Here is a 19,156-nt window from a genome sequence, read left to right as displayed (position 1 = left end):
GAACCTGGGTCCTTTGGCTTTGCAGCCAAACACCTTAACCACTAAGTCATCCCTCCAGCCCCCCCCCTTTTTTTTGATTATTTTATTTTTATTTATTTATTTGACAGAGAGAAAGAGGGAGAGAGAGAGAGAGCTTATGTGAAATTTTTACATCCTCTGGGACTCGGCAGTTTTGCTTCCCCAGGGCAAGTCCCCTCACAACAGAGTCTGCCAGTGATGGCCAGTGGCCTGAGAGAGCCACAAACGACGGATGGTCTCTCACCTCCTCATACCGGGTGGCCCAGGCCAAGGCAGATGGCCCTTGTGGTTTGGCACTGGTTTCCACCTGGGGACAGTTGGCTGGCACTCAGTCATTCACTAACCACTTCTCAACACCTACTTCGTGCCAAGTCTGGACCAGGGCCTGGATATAAAAGGCTAAACCGGCCGCAGTCATTGGTAACAGGCAATTACACCATTATGTGGTAAATTGAGAGGGTCTGAGGTAGTGTGGGAGCTCCAAGGAGGACGGTCAGAGCCACTTCCTGGCATCCATGTATAGATGACCACTGAATGAGAAAGCCTGAGTTGGAGTCTAGACCAAGGGGGGGAGGGAAGGGCGTTCTGGGCAGAGGGCTCGGTAAGAGCAAAGGCAGGAAAGTATGAACAAAGAGGTGACCATGGAGAGTAAGAAGGAGGAGCCTAAGGCAGATGTGGGAGACTTCGAGTCATAAACATCAAAAATTGAACTGGACCTTGTAGGGTCCTGAAAGACAGAAGTATAGTCACATTGGCAGAGGAAAGGGTGGACTGGATGAAAAGGGTACAGGAAACAGATGCCATTTGGGAGCTCAGACGAAGAGAAATAGCTCATCTTTCAAGGTGTGGCTATGACATGGATGGAAGGACGTTGGTCGGAAACACTGGGAGACTGGGGAGATGGCTTAACGGTTAGAGACAGTTGCTTGCAAAGTCTGGCAGCATGGGTTTGGTTCCCAGTACCCACAGAAAGTCAGCGCACAGAATGGTGCATGTACTTGGAGCTCATTTTCAACAGCAAGAGGCTCTAACATGCCCATACTCTCTCTCTCTCTCTCTCTCTTGCCTTCTTTTCCTCTCATGAATAAATAAATAAAAATATATTTTAAAGAGAAACAGAGAGAGCCAGGCGTGGTGGCACACGCCTTTAATCCCAGCACTTGGGAGGCAGAGATAGGAGGATCACCATGAGTTCGAGGCCACCCTGAGACTCCATAGTGAATTCCAGGTCAACCTGAGTTAGAGTGAGACACTACCTCAAAAAAGAGAGAGAGAGAGAGAATGAAAGAGGGTTAGAGAGATGGCTTAGTGGTTAAGCACTTGCCTGCAAAGCCTAAGGTCCCAGGTTTGATTCTCCAGGTCCCATGTAAGCCAGATGCACAAAGTGGCACATGCATCTGGAATCCGTTTGCTGTTCATTTCCAGTGGCTGGAAGCCCTAGCATGCCCATTCTCGTCCTTCCTCTCTCTCTCTGTCTCTCTGTCTCTCTCTCTCTCTCAAATAAAAATAAATAAATAAAGGAGGAAGGGAAAGAAAGCGAGAAAGGAGCCCGGCATGGTGGCACATGCCTTTAATCCCAGCACTTGGGAGGCAGAGGTAGGAGGATCGCCATGAATTCAAGGCCACCCTGAGACTACATAGTGAATTCCAGGTCAGCCTGGGCTAGAGGGCGACCCTACCTCAAAAAAAAGAAAAAAAAAAGAGTTCCAGGCTAACCTGAGTAACCTGGGAGACTCTATTTCAAAACAAACACTTGGAGCCTGGCCAGGCCCACTGGGCCCAACCCAGGGCAGCAGGTGCCTCCTCAGGTCCCACCCCAAGTGGTTCCGGCGGCCGTGCGGCGCTGGGGCGGGCGCACCTCCGCGGTCCTCAGGGTTTGCTCTCCCTCCTCCCAGGTGTCTGACTTGCAGCGGGGAAAGAGGTACACGTTCAAGGTTCAGGCTGTGAACTCAGCTGGGCTGGGACAGCCGTCAATGCCCACTGATCCCGTGCTCCTGGAGGACAAGCCAGGTAGGAGGGCCAGAGAGTGCCAGCCCCGTCGCTGCGCCAGACCCTGGAGCGCAGGGGGATCGTGGAAGGAGGGTCCAAGATGGGAATGCCTCTTCCGTGGGCTTTGAGGGTGGCTTGCACCCATGCTATGTGATGTGCAGGAACTCGTACAACTCCTCGTGAGTCCTTTAAATAAAGCCCAGCCCCATCTCCGTCACCCTGTGTGGGGTTTGCTGCCCGCACCTCAACCCCATTGTAGTCACCGCTTCCGAGGTCTCTCCTGCTATATGCTTGTCCCACGTCCTCCCCACACGTTAGACCTGACTTTGCCCTAGTGCAGAACGGTTAAGCCGGTGTTGCAGTTACCTTGTCGTTGCTGGGACAAAACACTTAAACACTTGACCAGAAGAAGCAAATGGGAGGAAGGGGTTGATTTCAGGCTTGATGTTTCAAGGGGTGGTTTCATCATGGCGGAGAAAGTGCGGTAGAGCAGGCAACCAGCTCACAGCTTCATACGTCAGCAGCAAGAGCGAGCTGGTGAACACCCCATCGGGCTGGACTAATAAACTTCAAGGTCTGCCCCCGTGACCCACCTCGTCCAGCAAGGCTGCAGCAGCTGGGGGCTGAGTGTGAGGCTTCTTCTCAAATACAGGAGGCCATGGGGGACAGTTCCCATTCAAACCAACGCAACCAGCATGCCACACAGCTGGATTCGACAGGTTTGCTCAGCTGTCCAACTATAAAGCATGGTGGCTTTCTATTCCTTTATTCATCCAACAAATAGGTGGTGAGGCCCACATCACGCTGGAGTTCTGCTGTGAATGAGGAAGCAGGTCCCTGCTCTTGTGATGTGGGGAGAAGGGTGCAGGTGTGAACAGGGGTGCAGGAGTGAACAGGCAGTAAAGAAGCAAACTGTTTCATGGAGAAGGAGGTTTTAAAAAGTCATGAGAGCCAGGCGGGGTGGCGCACACCTTTAATCCCAGCACTCGGGAGGCAGAGGTAGGAGGATTACCATGAGTTCAAGGCCACCCTGAGACTACATGGTTAATTCCAGGTCAGCCTGAGCTAGAGTGAGACCCTACCTCAAAAAAACACAAAAAAAAAGGAAAAGAAAGAAAGACATGAATAAGGCTCAGTGGAGGAGCTTTTGCCTAGCACACACAAAGCCCAAGTTTTTATCCCCAGCACTGTATGAAAAATGAAAATGGTGCCAGGTGTGGTGGCACACACCTTTAATCCCAGGACTCGGGAGGCAGAGGTAGGAGGATTACCATGAGTTCAAAGGCCACCCTGAGACTACATAGTGAATTGCAGGTCAGCCTGGGCTAGAGTGAGACCCTACCTAAAAAATAAATAAATAAACAAAAATAAAATGTGGCTGGGGAAATGGTTCACTGGTTAAGGTAGTTGCTTGCAAAAGCCTGATGGCCCAGGTTCTATTCTCCAGAACCCACGTAAGCCAGATGTACAAGGTGGTGCATGCATCTGGAGTTTGTTTACAGTGCTGGAGGCCCTGGCACCATGCCCATTCTCTCTCTCTCTCTCTCTCCCTCTTTCGTTCTCTCAAATAAATAAAATAATTTTAAAAATGGAAAAGAATTTTTAGAGAGATGAGCTGGGTATGGTGGTACACACCTTCAATCCACTTCAGAGGCTGAGGCAGGATCATGGCCAACCTGGGCTGCATAGAGAATGAAGGCCAGCCTGTGCTAATATAGTGAAACCCTGCCTGCTGGGAGAGGACGAGAAGGAGGAGCAAGAGCAAAGTGAGGAGGAGTAGGAGGGGAGAAGATCGGGCAGGACCCCTGGAAGGAGGTGTCAGTTGAGCTGAGAGCAAGATCATGCTGGGCCTTAGAGGTCACAAGAAGGGGGGACTTGACCCTAGTTATAGTTTATAAATACCTGGTTCCCACTGCTGGATCTCACCCTCAGATGCCCAGGAGATCGAGGTTGGTGTGGACAAAGAGGGACGTATCTACTTGGCTTTCGAGGCCCCTGAAGCCCCCGACTCCTCAGAGTTTCAGTGGTCCAAGGACTACGAGGGCCCGCCAGACCCCCGGAGGGTGGATGTGGAGAATGAAGTTAACAAGTGAGTTGGGGGGGTGGGCATCTGCTCAGCAGCACCGGTGGGCTGACAGAGCTGGTGGGCAGACAGAGGGGACACAGACAACAGGCTGGCAGGGGCTGTCTGGTCGGCCACGGAAGATGCTGGCTGACACCTCGGGGAAGCGAGGGAGGGTGCACTTAGGGGTAGATGTGGGGACATGTTTTGGAGATTCTTTTTCCAGTCAGGAGCCGTAAGCGTCTGTCTGAGGGCCACTTCTGGCAGCAGTCCAGCACTACAGTGACGGTGGCGCAAGGGGCCAGCCTGGTTTACAGGCACAAGGCGCATAGCCCAGGCCAAGTGCACCAAGCCGTCACGGGAAACTGAGGCTCGCAGAACTTGCCCCAGAGACTGAGTGGACAATCAGAACGAAAGTCTATTTTCACATCAGCGTGGGCCCAGAGGAATCTTTTCCGAAGCCTGGACGCTGATTCTTGGAGGTTCAGCGTTGACATCCCTTATCTATGACTACTCTCATTATTGTTAAGTCTCAGAGCCTAGAACCTTGGCCTAGTGCCAGAGTCCTTGAATATGGGACAGGCAAGTTTTACAGAAATAGGAAAATAGCTAGTTAGCAGACAGATACCTGCAGATGTGCTCTGGAGATAAAAAGGAAACACAAGAGGATTTACAGTACAGAATAGGAGCTGCAATATAGATCACAGCCTTGAAACAAACAAACAAAAAAAACCCTACAGTGTTGGGCACAACCAGCAAAAAGACTATACAGCAGTCAGATGTGGTGGTGCATGCCTTTAATCACAGCACTTGGGAGGCAGAAGTAGGAGGATTGCCGTGAGTTCAAGGCTACCCTGAGACTACATAGTTAATTCCAGGCCAGCCTGGGCCAGAGTGGGACCCAACCTCGAAAAAAAACAAACAACAAAAAAGACTATACAGTATAGGACATGACCAATGCAAAAGTCTATACAGTAAAAGACATAACTTTGGGGCAGAGGCTTCAAAATCTCCTACCCCAACTTCCATCTCAGGGAGCGGGGACTCAGGCTCAGCAGTGGTATAACCATAGTAAATAACTTTCCACCCATAATAATGCAAACAACCCTAATTTAACTCAGTGCATGGGAAAATAAAGACATGAAATATGGGGATTCATGGGGAAGAAGAAGTATCAATGGGGGAGAGGAGAAGAAAGGACAGTTGGGTGGAATAAGATCAAAATATACTATATATACATGTACAAAAATGTCAGAATTGCAAAAACAAAAAAAAAAATAAAGAATTTTTTAAATGAGTGCTGGATCAGATGACCACAGGGCCTCATTCAAATGTCCCCAGGTCTCAGCCCTCCTTCCCCATGGTCTGAGCTGTGTCCAGCAGGAGACAGAGCTGATGTCTGAATCCCTGGAGGATCACAGGGCAGTGCCTGTGCTGAGAGCCAGGCCATGGGGCGTTTGGTGTGTCAGGCCACTGAGGTGCACAGGTCAGCAGGCCCTGCTTCCTAGTCTGGCTGAGGTCTAGGAGGGAGCAGAGCCCACCAGAGCCAAGGTTCTCCATCTCCCAGACCCAAGAGTGCACAAGGCCAAGGGCCTTCTCAGCACTGGCTCTTCTCTCTTTCTCTCTCTCTGCCAGGTCCAAGGTCATCCTGAAAGAACCTGACCTTCAGGACTTGGGTACCTACTCGGTGGTGGTCACCGACGCTGATGAGGACACCTCGGCCAGCCACACACTGACTGAGGAAGGTGATACTTCTGCTCCCCAGGCCTCCCCAGGGAGATGAACCCCAACCCGGAGTCCAAATAAAAATACCCTGGAGGCCAGCAAGAGGCAGCAGAAATGAATGAAGCAGCTTTCAGTCCCTGCCCCCATTCAGTCTATCAACCAGTAGAGACCTATCAAGCACCTTTCATATGCCAGCTATGGCCCTAGGCCTTAGTGAACACTAGCCCCTGCCAGGTGGTGATGAGATTTGCTCTCTGCTGTCTCCATAGCAACTAGGACAACCCAGACCCACTGTCTTCCTTACTCATGGACCTGCAGGTCATTTGATTTTACTAAGTAGCAAAAGCCAGAGGACCCAGGTCCTAATTCTAGTCCCGTAATTTACTGGCTTGAGCAAAGACATGTCTCCTCCCAGTTTCTTCATCTGTACAAGGGGATTAGAATCTCCGGCTGCCCCATCTGAAAGAGCACTTGTTATACAGATAGGATTTTGATGCTTGTCAGGAGGTCAGACGCATCATGCTAAGGACCTGAGGATGGGCTCTGACCCTGCAAATGTGTGTTTATTGAGCGCGTACTGCTCACTAGTCACTCACATAGGTCCAGAGGCTCAGCAGTTTGGGGTGCGGCAGCAGCGTGCTGCAGGACATCCTTGGAGTCTTCTGGACCAGTGCGTTTGGCATGGGGTCCAGACGCTAGGCTCTAGGACAGCGTGTGATGACAGGTTGACGATGGGATTCCGGAACACATGGGCCAGGCTGGTCTGCAGAGGATGCTCAGCCCACCCCGTGTAGTGTGTAAGGACTGATGAAATCATACAGGAGCCTGGCATGAAGAAGGTGGGAGGATGCTCAACCTCAGGAGAGCCAGCAGCAGGAGCCCCAGCAGCTTCCTTGGTGCCCACAGCACTCGGCATCAGCCCTGTGGAGCATGTGACCCCAAGCTGGTAGCAAGGTGGTGCTTCCTTGGGACTTCCAGCATGTGACCTTAGAGTGGCTCTGATGGCCCCTGGATGCCTGGTGTTTCTTCCTATGTTTTTTGGGGTTTTTTTTTAAATAATTTTTTTAGAGCTGGGTATGGTGGCACACGCCTTTAATCCCAGCACTCAGGAGGCAGAGGTAGGAGGATCGCCATGAGTTTGAGGCGACCCTTGAGAGGTCAGCCTGGGCTAGAGAGAGACCCTATCTTGAACTCACCCCCCAAAAATAATAATTTTTATTTTATTTATTTATTTGCGAGAAAGAGGCAGATAGAGAGAGAAAATGGGCTTACAAGGACCAATAGCCACTGCAAACAAACTCCAGATGCAAGTGCCACTTTGTGCAGCTGGCTCATGTGGGTACTGAGGATTTGAACCTGGGTCCTTAGGCTTTGTAAGCAAGCGCCTTAGCCACTAAGCCATCCCTCCAGCCCCTCTTTGTTTTCTTCCTTGTTCCTCCCTGCTCCAGAGCTGGACAAACTGAAGAAGTTGAGCCATGAGATCAGAAACCCAGGTAAGCCAGAAGGCAGCTTCCCTGTGGTCCCTGAGGGCCCATGGTGTGTCTCAAGCAGAGCTGAGCCAGGTAGAGCAAGGACACACCACTAAGCAAAGACACATCTGCTGGCAAGGGACAGGGGAACCCTCGCTAATGGGTCAAGACCAGAGGAACACCGACAGGGAAAAGGGCAGCCCTCAGAGAGCCAGGAATGTGTATGGGAAGAAAGCAGGGAGGTCCCTTGTGTCTCTTCTCACCAGCTCTCAGTCACCTGGACTTGTGATCATCTAAACCCCCTCCTTTGGCTCTGGGTGGTAGAATCCTGAAGCCCAGTCACGAACTTGGCCACATACTAGCATCATTTTGAGAACTTTCCAGAACCCCATGCTCAAATTAGAATGGTGGGGGTTGGAGGCCAGTCACTACTGTTTGGGGCCCCAGACCCCTCGCAGGGGACATGCTTTACTGAGATCAATTCAGTCTCACGAGAATCTACAGGTCCGGCTCCGTTAGGCTCGGCAAGCATTTCCCGTGTCCACTGCCGAGGGTGGATCTAGGCGACGCTGGTGGAACTGGGAGGGGAGGGGGTGTCCACCCAAGCCCTTCCTGCGCCCCTCAGTGATCAAGCTGATCTCGGGTTGGAACGTTGACATCCTGGAGCAAGGGGAGGTGCGGCTGTGGCTGGAAGTGGAGAAGCTGTCGCCCGCCGCAGAGCTTCACCTCATCTTCAACGACAAGGAGATCTTCAGCTCGCCGGTAACTCCGGGTCCTCGGGGAGCGTCCTCTGCCCAGGGCCTCACCTGTGGGCTGGTGCCTCCCCCTAGCGGTCAGTTCTGGAACGGCTGCATGCTGTGCCTGTCCCAGCGGTAAGGGGTAGGGATGACTCTGGCTTTTAGTAAAGGGGAAACAGGACGTGGGCCTTTGGGGTGCCTGATGTACTGACCAATGCGAGGGACATTTCCACAAACAACTCTCCACACCCACTGCCACTTTCAAATGTTCTGCCTTGATACCCTTAAGATGGAGGACTACATTGTGCTAATTATCCAAGCTGACAGGTTACATATTTGAGAGAAAGTGCTTTTGCACAAGCTTAATAGACAACCAAATGAAGAGTCCTTCTTGCAGCCACTTTACTTATGCTCATGTATTTACCTGTTCTTATTTTGTTGCATTTTTTCTCCTAATTCATTAATTAGTTCATTATAAAATTAATCAGCTCATTATAAAACAGTATAGCATATACATATTAAAATATACAAGATTTTGCCAGGTGTGGTGGTGCACCCCTTTAATCCCAGCACTCAGGAGGCAGAGATAGGAGGATCACCAAGAGTTCAAGCCCCCCCGAGACTACATTCCAGGTCAGCCTGGGCCAGAGTGAGACCCTACCTCAAAATACCAACACACACACACACATACACATATATATAAAACACAGGATTTTATTGAAATGATTTTTATTTCTTTTTCATGTAACAGAGCGTTGCATTACTTTTTATTGCAATTCATAGGTGGATAAGTTGTTAGATGGAGCTGCCACTATTCAGTTGCTTTTAATACAAACAGGATAATTTTGGTCTTATGAAAGATTCAAGCCCATGGCATGATGTCACATGATTTGTGAATTTCATCTCCAGATGGCAAAGAAGCCATCAGAAAGCATATATTAAGGCTAGAGATGTAGCTTAGTAGTAGAGCACAGACCTGACTTAGGTTTCAGCTGAGGAGGAGAGAAGAAAAAAGGAGAAAGAACAAAGAAGGGAAAGATAAGGAAGAAAGGAAGGACGGGAGGGAGGGATGGAGAGAAGGAGGGAGGGAAGAAGGAAGGAAGGAAGGAAGGAAGGAAGGAAGGAAGGAAGGAAGGAAGGAAGGAAGGACAAGGAAGGAAGAGGCGGAGGGAGGAAGGAAGGAAGGGCAATGGATGTTCTACATAGAAGGGATGATGGTTTTGACCAAGGGATACAGCTTTGGGACAAACATCAGAAAACCCGCCTCCAGCCCTGTGAGTGCCTCTCCCCCCTCTGAGCATCCATTCACACCTGCGCAGCGGGGGCAGTTGTCCCAGGTCAAGAGGTGTGAATGAGGAAATACACTTGCAATTCTGTACAAAGAGCACACAGTGACACATGTTATCCAAGGTATCACAAGGTCTGAAGGCTTTAGCAGCGTACACAATGTTTAGACAACCAGCCACCCTTGCAGAAAAATAAAATTAGATCACTTCCGACATACATGCAAATAAGGCCAGAGGGAGTGAGGACCCAAATGCGGAAAATAAAACTTTTTTAGACTGTTAGCATGTGAGTATAAATGAGTATTGATTTTGCAAAGTGGGTATTAAATTGTAAAAGAAAACCTGGCATGGTGGCACATGCCTGAAATAGCACTTGGGAGGTAGAGGTAGGAGGGTCAGGAGTTCAAGGTCATCCTAGGCTACACAGTAAGTTTGAAGCCAGCCTGGACTACATGAGGCCTTGACTCAAAAATGAAAGCTTAAATTGTAAAAGAAGTTGAAAATAACCAACAACGAGGCACCGTAGGGGCATAGAGCTTATTACTAAATCATAAAGGAATTTAAGCATAATAGAGCTAAGGATCCCCAGTTTATACAAGCATGAAAGGGTTGTCCAGGGCCCCTCCTAGTTCCCAGAACTAGATTGATCATTTGGCACACATCGCCCTGACCTGCCCATGCCCCACGGCCGAGCGCCCAGGACAAGGACAGCACAATAAGGCTGTGAGGGCTTGTCACCCCCAGAACCGCAAGATCAATTTCGACCGCGAGAAGGGCCTGGTGGAAGTGATCATCCAAGAACTGTCTGAAGATGACAAAGGGTCGTACACTGCCCAGCTCCAAGACGGAAAAGCCAAAAACCAGATCACCCTCGCCCTGGTGGACGATGGTCAGCCTGGCCCCACTTGCCCTGTACCACCTATTCCACATGCCCCTGAACCCCACCTTTCTTTAGAACCCTGCCTTCCCTTGGGCTCGCAGCTCCCAGCTCTGGGGTACCCTGTCTTCCGCCCATCCTGACCGCACCCCTCCTGGCCCCCAACCTCGGCTCTCTCACTCATACCACTTCCTCTGTGTGCTCAGATTTTGATAAGCTTCTGAGGAAGGCCGATGCTCAGAGAAGAGACTGGAAGCGAAAGCAGGGTGAGAGACTCTAGTGGCTGTGGGGAATGCTTCCCCACCCTGGGGAGGGCCACCAAGACTCAGTCAGGTCCTGCCCCACTGTAGAACAAAACATATCTTTTTTTTTTAACACAAGTCTTAAAAATTGCATTTGTTTGGGGGCTGGAGAGATAGCGCAGTGGCCAAGGCATTTGTCTGCAAAGCCTGACAACCCAGGTTTGATTCTCCAGTGCCCACTTAAAGCCAGATGCACGAGGTGGCGCATATGTCTGGAGGCCCTGGCATGCCCATTCTGTTTTTCTGCTTGAACATAAATTTAAATTTTCTAAATATGTCTATTTGTTTGGCCCAGATGTGGTGACACATGCTTCTAATCCCAGAACTCAGGAGGCAGAGGTAGGAGGATTGCTGTGAGTTGAAGGCCACCCTGAGACTACATAATGAATTCCAGGTCAACCTGGGCTACAGCAAGCCCTGACCTCAAAAGACAAATATATATATTTATTTGCATGTGCATATAAGGGGGTGCACACCAGGGCCTCTTGCTGCTACAAACACCAGATACTTGTGCCACTTTTTGCATCCAGCTTTATGTAAATGCTGGGGAACTGAACTCAGGCCATCAGGCTTTGGAAGCAAATGCTTTTAACCATTGAGCCATCTCTCCAGCCCCAAACAGAATTTACCTCCTTAAAGTCTGTACTCCAGTTGACCTCCCCTGCCTGGCTAGCAGGTACCATGGCTCAGTCTAATGCTCTGATTCAGCATGGTGTTCTGACAAGGGTCTGTTTGTGTCCCCTCCTCCACAGGGCCCTATTTCCAGGAACTCTTGCAGTGGAAGATCACAGAGGACTGCCAAGTGCTGCTGACATGCAAGGCAAGTGCCCAGTCCACCTCTAGCACTGTCTCCTACCCAGTGGGACAGGATCTGAGGCATGGCCCCTGGAGTGTACAGTCTCACCCCAAAACAACCCACTTTCCTAGAGCCCAGGCTGCAGATTGATGTGAAGTGAGTCAGTCTTAAAACTAGATCTCAGTGGAGCTCAGTTGGTAGGTTCTTGCCTGGTACGCGCGAAGCCCTGGGTATAATCACAAACACTGAACACAAACTGGTCATGGCGGGTGCATGTCTGTAATCCCACTACTTGGAACATGTAGGAAGGAGGATGAGAAATTCAAGGTCATCTTCAGCTGCATTGAAAGTTCAAAGCCAGAGTGGGATACATGAGACCTTGTCCCTAAATAAATAAATATTAAGTGACCATAAAAAAAGAGGAGGAAGTGGGGTATGGTGGCGCACGCCTTTAACTCCAGCACTCAGGGGACAGTGATAAGAGGATCACCATGAGTTTGAGGCCAGCCTGAGACTATATAGTGAATTCCAGGTCAGCCTGGACTAGAGCAAGAAAAATAAACAAAAAGAAAAAAGGAGAGAGAGAGAGAGAGCTAGAGAGATGGATCAGTGGTTAAGATGCTTGTCTCTAAAACCTAAGGACCTAAGTTCAGTTCCCCAGTACTCATGGAAAGCCAGATGCACAAAGTGACGCATGCATCTGGAGTTTGTTTGCAGCAGCTAGAGGCTGTTGTGCAACCATTCTTTCTGTGTCTGTCTAAGCTTGCAAACAAACAAAAAAGTATATTTTTTTAAAGGACTGGAGAGATGCCTTACAGTTAAGGCGCTTGCCTGTGAAGCCTAAAGACCCCGCTTCAATTCCGTAGAAACCCACGTAAGCCAGATGCACATGCTGGCACATGCATCTGGAGTTCATTTACAGTAGATAGAGGCCCTGGTGTGCCCATTCTCTCCCCACCCTCTCATAAATAAGTAAATAAAAATAAAATATTTACAAATATATTTTTTTAAAAATCCCACCATTAGAGGCCAAGTCCAGGTCCTAAGTAAGTTCCCTTCACTCCAAAGCTCAGGTCCATCTTGGCACCCTGAAGCCTCTTTGGTAACTGGAGAAGGAAAGCTGGGTGGGGGCCTTTTCCTAAAGCACATCCACTCAGAAAACCAAAGCACCTACTGTGTGCCGGATGCTCTGCAAGGTGCTGGGCACATGAGGGTGAAGACATGGTCTCCTTGGGCTTTGGGAGGCCACAGTGGAAAGCTAAGCTATTGGAAAAGAGCCTTAGGCTTGGTCAGATACGGACAAGGAAATGATCAATTATTGCAGAGGGACACGCTGGGTACTTATGGGAAGACTTCCTGGTGGAGGTTAAGAAGCCTAGACATTGGGCTGGAGAGATGGCTGAGTAGTTAAGGCACTTGCCTGCAAAGCCAAAGGACCCGGGTTCGATTCCCCAGGACCCACGTAAGCCAGATGCACAAGGTGGCACATGAGTCTGGAGTTCGTTTGCAATGGCTGTAAGCCCTGGCACACCCATTCTCTCTCTCTCCCTTCCTCTTTCCCTCTCTCAAATAAATAAATAAAAATAAAATAAGAAACCTAGACATTTACAAGGAAAGCAGAGCCAAGAGGGATCGGGAGGCAGGGGAAGCACCATCTGCAAAAGGCAGAGACTGGAGGCCAGCTGAGACTTCCCGCATAAGGAAGGGTTAGCTGACTTTGTGTGTCTATGGACCATGGGAGAAGAAGTCTGTTTGTTTCAGAGAGAGAAATAGTTGCACCAGGACCACTGCAAACAAAATCCAGACACTTGTGCCACTTTGTGTGTCTGGCTTTATGTGGGTACTGTGAAATTGAACCTGGATTGGCAGACTTTGCAAGAAAACACCTTTAACCACTGATCCATCTCCTTAGTATTTCAGATTTGGAGGACTAGAGAGATGACTCAGCAACTAAAGGTACTTGCTTACAAAGCCTCACAACCTATTGGATGCCCCAGTACCCACATAAAGCCAGATACACAAAGTGGTCCATACGTTCGGAGTTCATTTTCAGTGACAGGAAGTCCTAACACACCCACACTCACACTCTCTCTCAAATAAATTAAATAATAAATAAAATATTGTTTTTAAAGGCTCATGGAAGCCTGGCATGGTGATGCACACGTTTAATCCCAGCATTTGAGAGGCAGAGGTAAGAGGATTGCCATGAGTTCAAGGCCACCCTGAGACTCCATAGTGAGTTCTAGGTCAGCCTGCACTACAGTGAGACCCTACCTCGGAAAACCAAAAAAAAGACACAGAAGCCGGGCGTGGTGGCACATGCCTTTAATCCCAGCACTGGGGAGGCAGAGGTAGGAGGATCACCAAGAATTCGAGGCCACCCTGAGACCACTTAGTGAATTCCAGGTCAGCCTGGACTAGAGTAAAACCCTACCTCAAAAAAAATAAATAAATAAATCAAAATAAATACCAGTTTATACAATGTTTACTCCAGATAGCTGAGGATGACTTTGAACAAAAACAGGGCTTGAGAGATGGTTTAGTGGTTAAGGCACTTGCCTGCTAAGCCTAAGGACTCAGGTTCAATTCCTCAGGACCCTCATAAAGCCAGATGCACAAAGTGGCGTATGCATCCCGAGTTTATTTGCAGTGGCTGGAGGCCCTGGTATGTCTACTCTTTCTGGATCTGCCTCTTCCTCTCTATCTCTCTCCCTCTCTCTCTCTCTCTCTCTCTAAAATAAATAATAAATAAATTTTTAAAAAACAAAAAATAAATACATAAATAAATAAAAGACTCACAGAGTCCCTTCATGCACTGCCCTCCTCAGGTGACCAACACCAAGAAGGAGACCCGCTTCCAGTGGTTCTTCCAGAAGAAAGAGGCGCCCCACGGGCAGTACAACCCACAGACTGGAGAGGGGCTACTCTGCATTGAGGAGGTGAGTGAGACTCGGACTCAAATCATCCTTAGCTGCCAGCCCAGCCGTGCCAAGAGCACTGGGCTAGAGCTAGGGCAAGGCAAGTGAGGCACTTATACAGGGAGCAAAATGAAGGGGTGCCAAAAACCCACTCAAGATAAATACCAGTTTATACAATGTTTACCCTAGATAGCTGAGGATGACTTTGAACTCCTAATGCACCTGCCTTCACTTCCCCGGTGTTGGGTTTACAAACATGATCCTCCACTCCTGGCTTTTTGCAGTGCTAAGGATCAAACCCAAGGCCATGCGTTGTGCATGCTAGGCAAGTCCTCTACCAATTGAGCTACATTCCCAGTGCCCATGCAATGTTTTAAAGAAATCAAAACGAGGAACCAGGCATGTTGGCACACATCCTTAATCTCAGCACTTGGGAGGTGATGTAGGAGGATTGCTACCTACATAGTGAATTACAGGTCAGCCTGAGATAAAGTGAGACCCTTCCTCAAAAAAAAAAAAAAACAAAAATAGAAATAAAAATTAGGGGCTGAGGGATGGCCCAGTGATTAAAGGCACTTGCTTGCAAAGCCTGCTGGCCTAGGTTTGATTGCCCATTACCCATGTAAAGCCAGACACACAAAGTGGCTCATGCATCTAGTGTTCATTTGCAGTGGCACACACAAACACCCATACACACACATGTCAATAAATAATATATAAAAATTGGGAGCTGGGCATGGTGGCGCATGCCTTTAATCCCAGTACTTGGGAGACAGAGGTAGGATGATCACCATGAGTTCAAGGCCACCGTAAGACTGCATAGTGAATTCCAGGTCAACCTGAGCTAGAGTGAAGCCCTACCTCAAAAAAACAAAAAATACAAAATAAAAATAAACTGGGCGTGGTGGCACATGCCTTTAATCCCAGCACTCAGGAAGCAGAGGTAGGAGAATTGCATGGGTTCAAGGCCACTCTGAAACTACATAGTGAATTCCAGGTCAGTCTGGGCTAGAGTAAGACCCCACCTCGTAAAACCAAAATAAATAAATAAATAAAAATTGGGCTGGAGAAATGGCTTAACAGTTAAGGCACTTGCCTGCAAATCCTAACAACCCAAGTTTGATTCCCCAGTACCTACATAAAGCCAGGTACACAAAGTGGTACGTGCATTTGAAGTTTGTTTGCAGTGACTAGAGGCCCTGAACCACCCATCCTCATTCTCTCTCTTTAAAAAAAGTAATTAAAAATTAAGGGCTGGAGATATTGCCCAGTGGGTAAAGTACTTGCTGTGTAAGCCTGAGGACCTTGGTTCAGATGCCTAGCACCCATGTAAAACACCAGGCATGGCTACATGTATTTGTAATTCCAGTCCTGAGGAGGCTCCCTGGGACTTGCTGGCTAACTTGTCTAGCCACTCAGTGAGCTCTAGGTTTTGTGAGAGATCTTGTCTAAAAAAAAAAAAAAAGTGAGCCGGGCGTGGTGGCGCACGCCTTTAATCCCAGCACTCGGGAGGCAGAGGTAGGAGGATTGCCATGAGTTCAAGGCCACCCTGAGATGACAGAGTTAATTCCAGGTCAGCCTGGACCAGAGTGAGACCCTACCTTGAAAAACCAAAAAAAAAAAAAAAAAGTAGTGGTCTGGATAGATGGCTTAGTGGTTAAGGCACTTGCCTACAAAGCCTAAGGACCCAGGTTCTACTACCCAGCACCCACGAAAGCCAGATGCACAAAGTGGCGCATGCATCTGGAGTTTGTTTGCAATGGCTGGAGACCTTAGCACTCCTATTCTCTTTATCTGCCTCTTTCTCATTCCGTCTCTCAAATCAATAAATAAAATATTTTTAAAAAATAAAGTGGTGGGCTAGAGAGATGGCTTAGCAATTCAGGCATTTGCCTGCTAAGGCTAGGGACCCAGGTTTGATTCCCCAGGACCCATGTAAGCCAGATGCACAAGGGAGCACATGTGTCTGGAGTTCATTTGCAGTAGCTGGAGGCCCTGAAGAGCCATATTCTCATTATCACAGTCCCCCTCCCTCCCTCCCCCCCCTCTTTCTCTCTCTGTAATAAATAAAAATAAAATATTTTTAAAAATAAAGCAGAAGGGCTACAGAGATGGCTCAGTCAGGGCTGGAGGCCCTAGCATGCCCATTCTCTATCTATCTGCTTCTTTCTTTCTCTCTCTCTCTCAATCTCTCAAATAAATAAATAAAAATTAAAAAAAGAAAAAGAAAAGCTGGTTGCCTAAAAAAAATTAAGTGGAAAGTGACTGAGAAAGACACCCAATGTTAACCTGTGGCTTACCCATACACACACACACACACATACACACACACACACACAACCTACATGCACATGCAAAAATAAATAAATAGAAGTTTAAAATACAAATATACAAATTAGTATTTTTTAAAAAAATGAAAAGAGGGCTGGAGAGATGGCTTAGTGGTTAAGCGCTTGCCTGTGAAGCCTAAGGACCCTGGTTCAAGGTTTGATTCCCCAGGACCCAGGTTAGCCAGATACACAAGGGGGCGCATGTGTCTGGAGTTCGTTTGCAGTGGCTGGAAGCGCTGGCGCGCCCATTCTTTCTCTCTTTCTCTCTCTTTCTCACTCTGTCACTTTCAAATAAATAAGTAAAAATAAACAAAAAAATTTTTAATGAAAAGAAAATCAAGATGGGAGCAGCATTTCTGATTTTGCCCTTTGCTTGGGCTCCAGGCCTGGCTCAGGCACTGAGCTGGCAGCCCTGGGCTGGTCACTGGTCCTGTCTCACCTCAGCATCCCTCTGCTCTGTCTGTGATCCTCTCTGCCCCACAGTCTAGGGACAGGAACAATGTCTCTGAGCAATGCAGGTCCAGACAGAGCAAAGTGCTCCTGGAGCTCACTCTCACCCAGGTCCTCCCACATGCCCACAGAGGAGAGTGCCCTGGCTAGGAAAGACATCCAAAGCTGGTTCTCTTCCGAATGTTTGCTTGCTGCTGCCTTCCAGGGCCTCAAGGAGAGCCGGGGCTACTCACGCCCCTCATCACAGGCTTCCCACTAGAAAGGAAACTGTGAGTCCAGGTCTTCTTCTTATAATTGTCTTTTTAAATATATATATATATATATATATATATATATATATATTTTTTTTTTTTTTTTTTTTTATTTGAGAGAGAGAGGGAGAGAGGGCACACCAGGGACTCTAACCACTGCAAATGAACTCCAGACACATTCGCCACTTTGTGCATCTGGCTTACATGGGTACTGGGGAACTGAACCTGGGTCCTTGAGCTTCACAAGCAAGTCCCTTAACCACTAAGCCATCTCTCCAGCCCCTTTTTCTTTTAAATTTTTTTTTTTTTTTTTTTTTTTTTGTGAGAAGGGAGAAGGTGGGCTACAACACGCCAGGGCATCTTGCTGCTGCAAATAAGCCCCAGACACACGCACCACTTTGTGTATCGGGCTTTATGTGGGGACTGAGGAATCAAACCCAGACCAGAAGAACTTGCAAGCAAGCACCTTTAACTGCTGAGCCATCTCCCCACTCCATGTGTAGAGTCTTGATATAATTTGTCCGCCCTATAGATGCAGAGCATTCTGAACTTTGAGGAGTTACTCCGCAGATCCCATAGCCCCTGGGCATGCAGCCAAGGGCGAGCACGTCAGCACTGCTTTATCGATAAGAACGCAGTGCTCAGAGGAATGACACAAGGCCGGAGAGGGGTCCGAAGTCACTCCAGTCACCACCTCCAGCATGGGTGGGACTTTGGGGGGAGGAGAGGAAGGAGTATGTAGGAGCCTACCAGTCCCCAAGAAAAGGCCTGACTCTGTCTTAGATCTTGCCTCAAAGCCACTGTCTGGCCTGGCGTGGTGGCACACGCCTTTAATCCCAGCACTCGGGAAGCAGAGGTAGGAGAATTGCTATGAGTTCAAGGCCACCCTATGAATTCCAGGTCAGCCTGGGCTAGACTGATACCCTACCGTGAAGAAGAAAAAAAAAAAAAGCCACTGCCTGGATGGAAAGGACTTTTGAAAAGCCCGGAAGGCAAATATCGCACCCCGGGTGCCAAAGGAAGTACTGCATAGCAAGATAATGAGAGGTCACTGCGACCTCTCTGTTTATTTTTTTAAATATTTTTATTTATTTATTTAAGGGAGAGAAAGAGAAAGAGGCAAATAGAAAGAAAATGCATGTGTCAGGGCCTCTAGCCACTGCAAATAAACTCCAGACGCACATGCCACCTTGTGCATCTGGCCTATGTGGGTACTAGAGAATCGAACCTGGGTCCTTTGGCTTCTCAGGCAAGCACCTTAACCACTAAGCTGTCTCTCCAGCCCTCCATTTATTTATTTTCTTTTTAAAAAATGTTTTCAGCCGGGCGTGGTGGCGCACGCCTTTAATCCCAGCACACGGGAGGCAGAGGTAGGAGGATCACTGAGAGTTCGAGGCCACCCTGAGACTACATAGTGAATTCCAGGTCAGCCTGAGCCAGAGTGAGACCCTACCTCGAAAAACAAAACAAAAAAAAAAAAAAATGTTTTCTTTTATTTGTTTATTTATTTGATAGAGAAAGAGGGAGAGAGAGGGAGAGAATGGGAGCACCAGGGCCTCCAGCCACTGCAAACGAACTCCAGATGTGTGCACCCCCTTTGTGCATCTGGCTAACATGGGTCCTGGGGAATTGAACCAAGGTCCTTTGGCTTTGTGGGCAAGCACCTTAACTGCTAAGCCATCTCTCCAGCCCTATTTTTTTTTTCTTTTTGAGACAGTGTCTTGTAATTCCAAGCTGACCTTTAGCTCACTATATAGCTGAGGATAGCCTTAAATTTCTGATCCTCCAGCCTTCATTGCCTGAGCGCTGGGAACATTGATATGCACCACTATATCAGGTTTATACAGTGCTGGGAATCAAACTTAGCTATGCTAGGCAAGTATTCTACCAGCTGAGCTACAGCCCTGACCTCCTGACCTCTGCATTTTACCTTAAAAGCATAATAC

At 48.4% G+C, this 19,156-nt stretch overlaps 1 protein-coding gene across 1 annotated transcript in view; it reads left to right on the top strand.

The window, feature by feature from the left end:
- Myom3 (myomesin 3) overlaps positions 1 to 19,156 on the top strand; it is a 58,157-nt gene that overhangs the window by 28,084 nt on the left and 10,917 nt on the right. Inside the window, exons 20-28 of the mRNA XM_004657323.2 lie at positions 1,914 to 2,028; positions 3,940 to 4,096; positions 5,705 to 5,814; positions 7,243 to 7,287; positions 7,889 to 8,025; positions 10,031 to 10,175; positions 10,370 to 10,429; positions 11,218 to 11,285; positions 14,090 to 14,200. Coding sequence (XP_004657380.2) covers positions 1,914 to 2,028; positions 3,940 to 4,096; positions 5,705 to 5,814; positions 7,243 to 7,287; positions 7,889 to 8,025; positions 10,031 to 10,175; positions 10,370 to 10,429; positions 11,218 to 11,285; positions 14,090 to 14,200 — 948 coding nt within the window. The remainder of the gene's footprint in view (positions 1 to 1,913; positions 2,029 to 3,939; positions 4,097 to 5,704; positions 5,815 to 7,242; positions 7,288 to 7,888; positions 8,026 to 10,030; positions 10,176 to 10,369; positions 10,430 to 11,217; positions 11,286 to 14,089; positions 14,201 to 19,156) is intronic.

Source organism: Jaculus jaculus, chromosome 5 (assembly GCF_020740685.1).
Source record: "Jaculus jaculus isolate mJacJac1 chromosome 5, mJacJac1.mat.Y.cur, whole genome shotgun sequence".
NCBI lineage: Eukaryota > Metazoa > Chordata > Mammalia > Rodentia > Dipodidae > Jaculus > Jaculus jaculus.
This window is presented reverse-complemented; position numbering and strand designations above follow the sequence as displayed.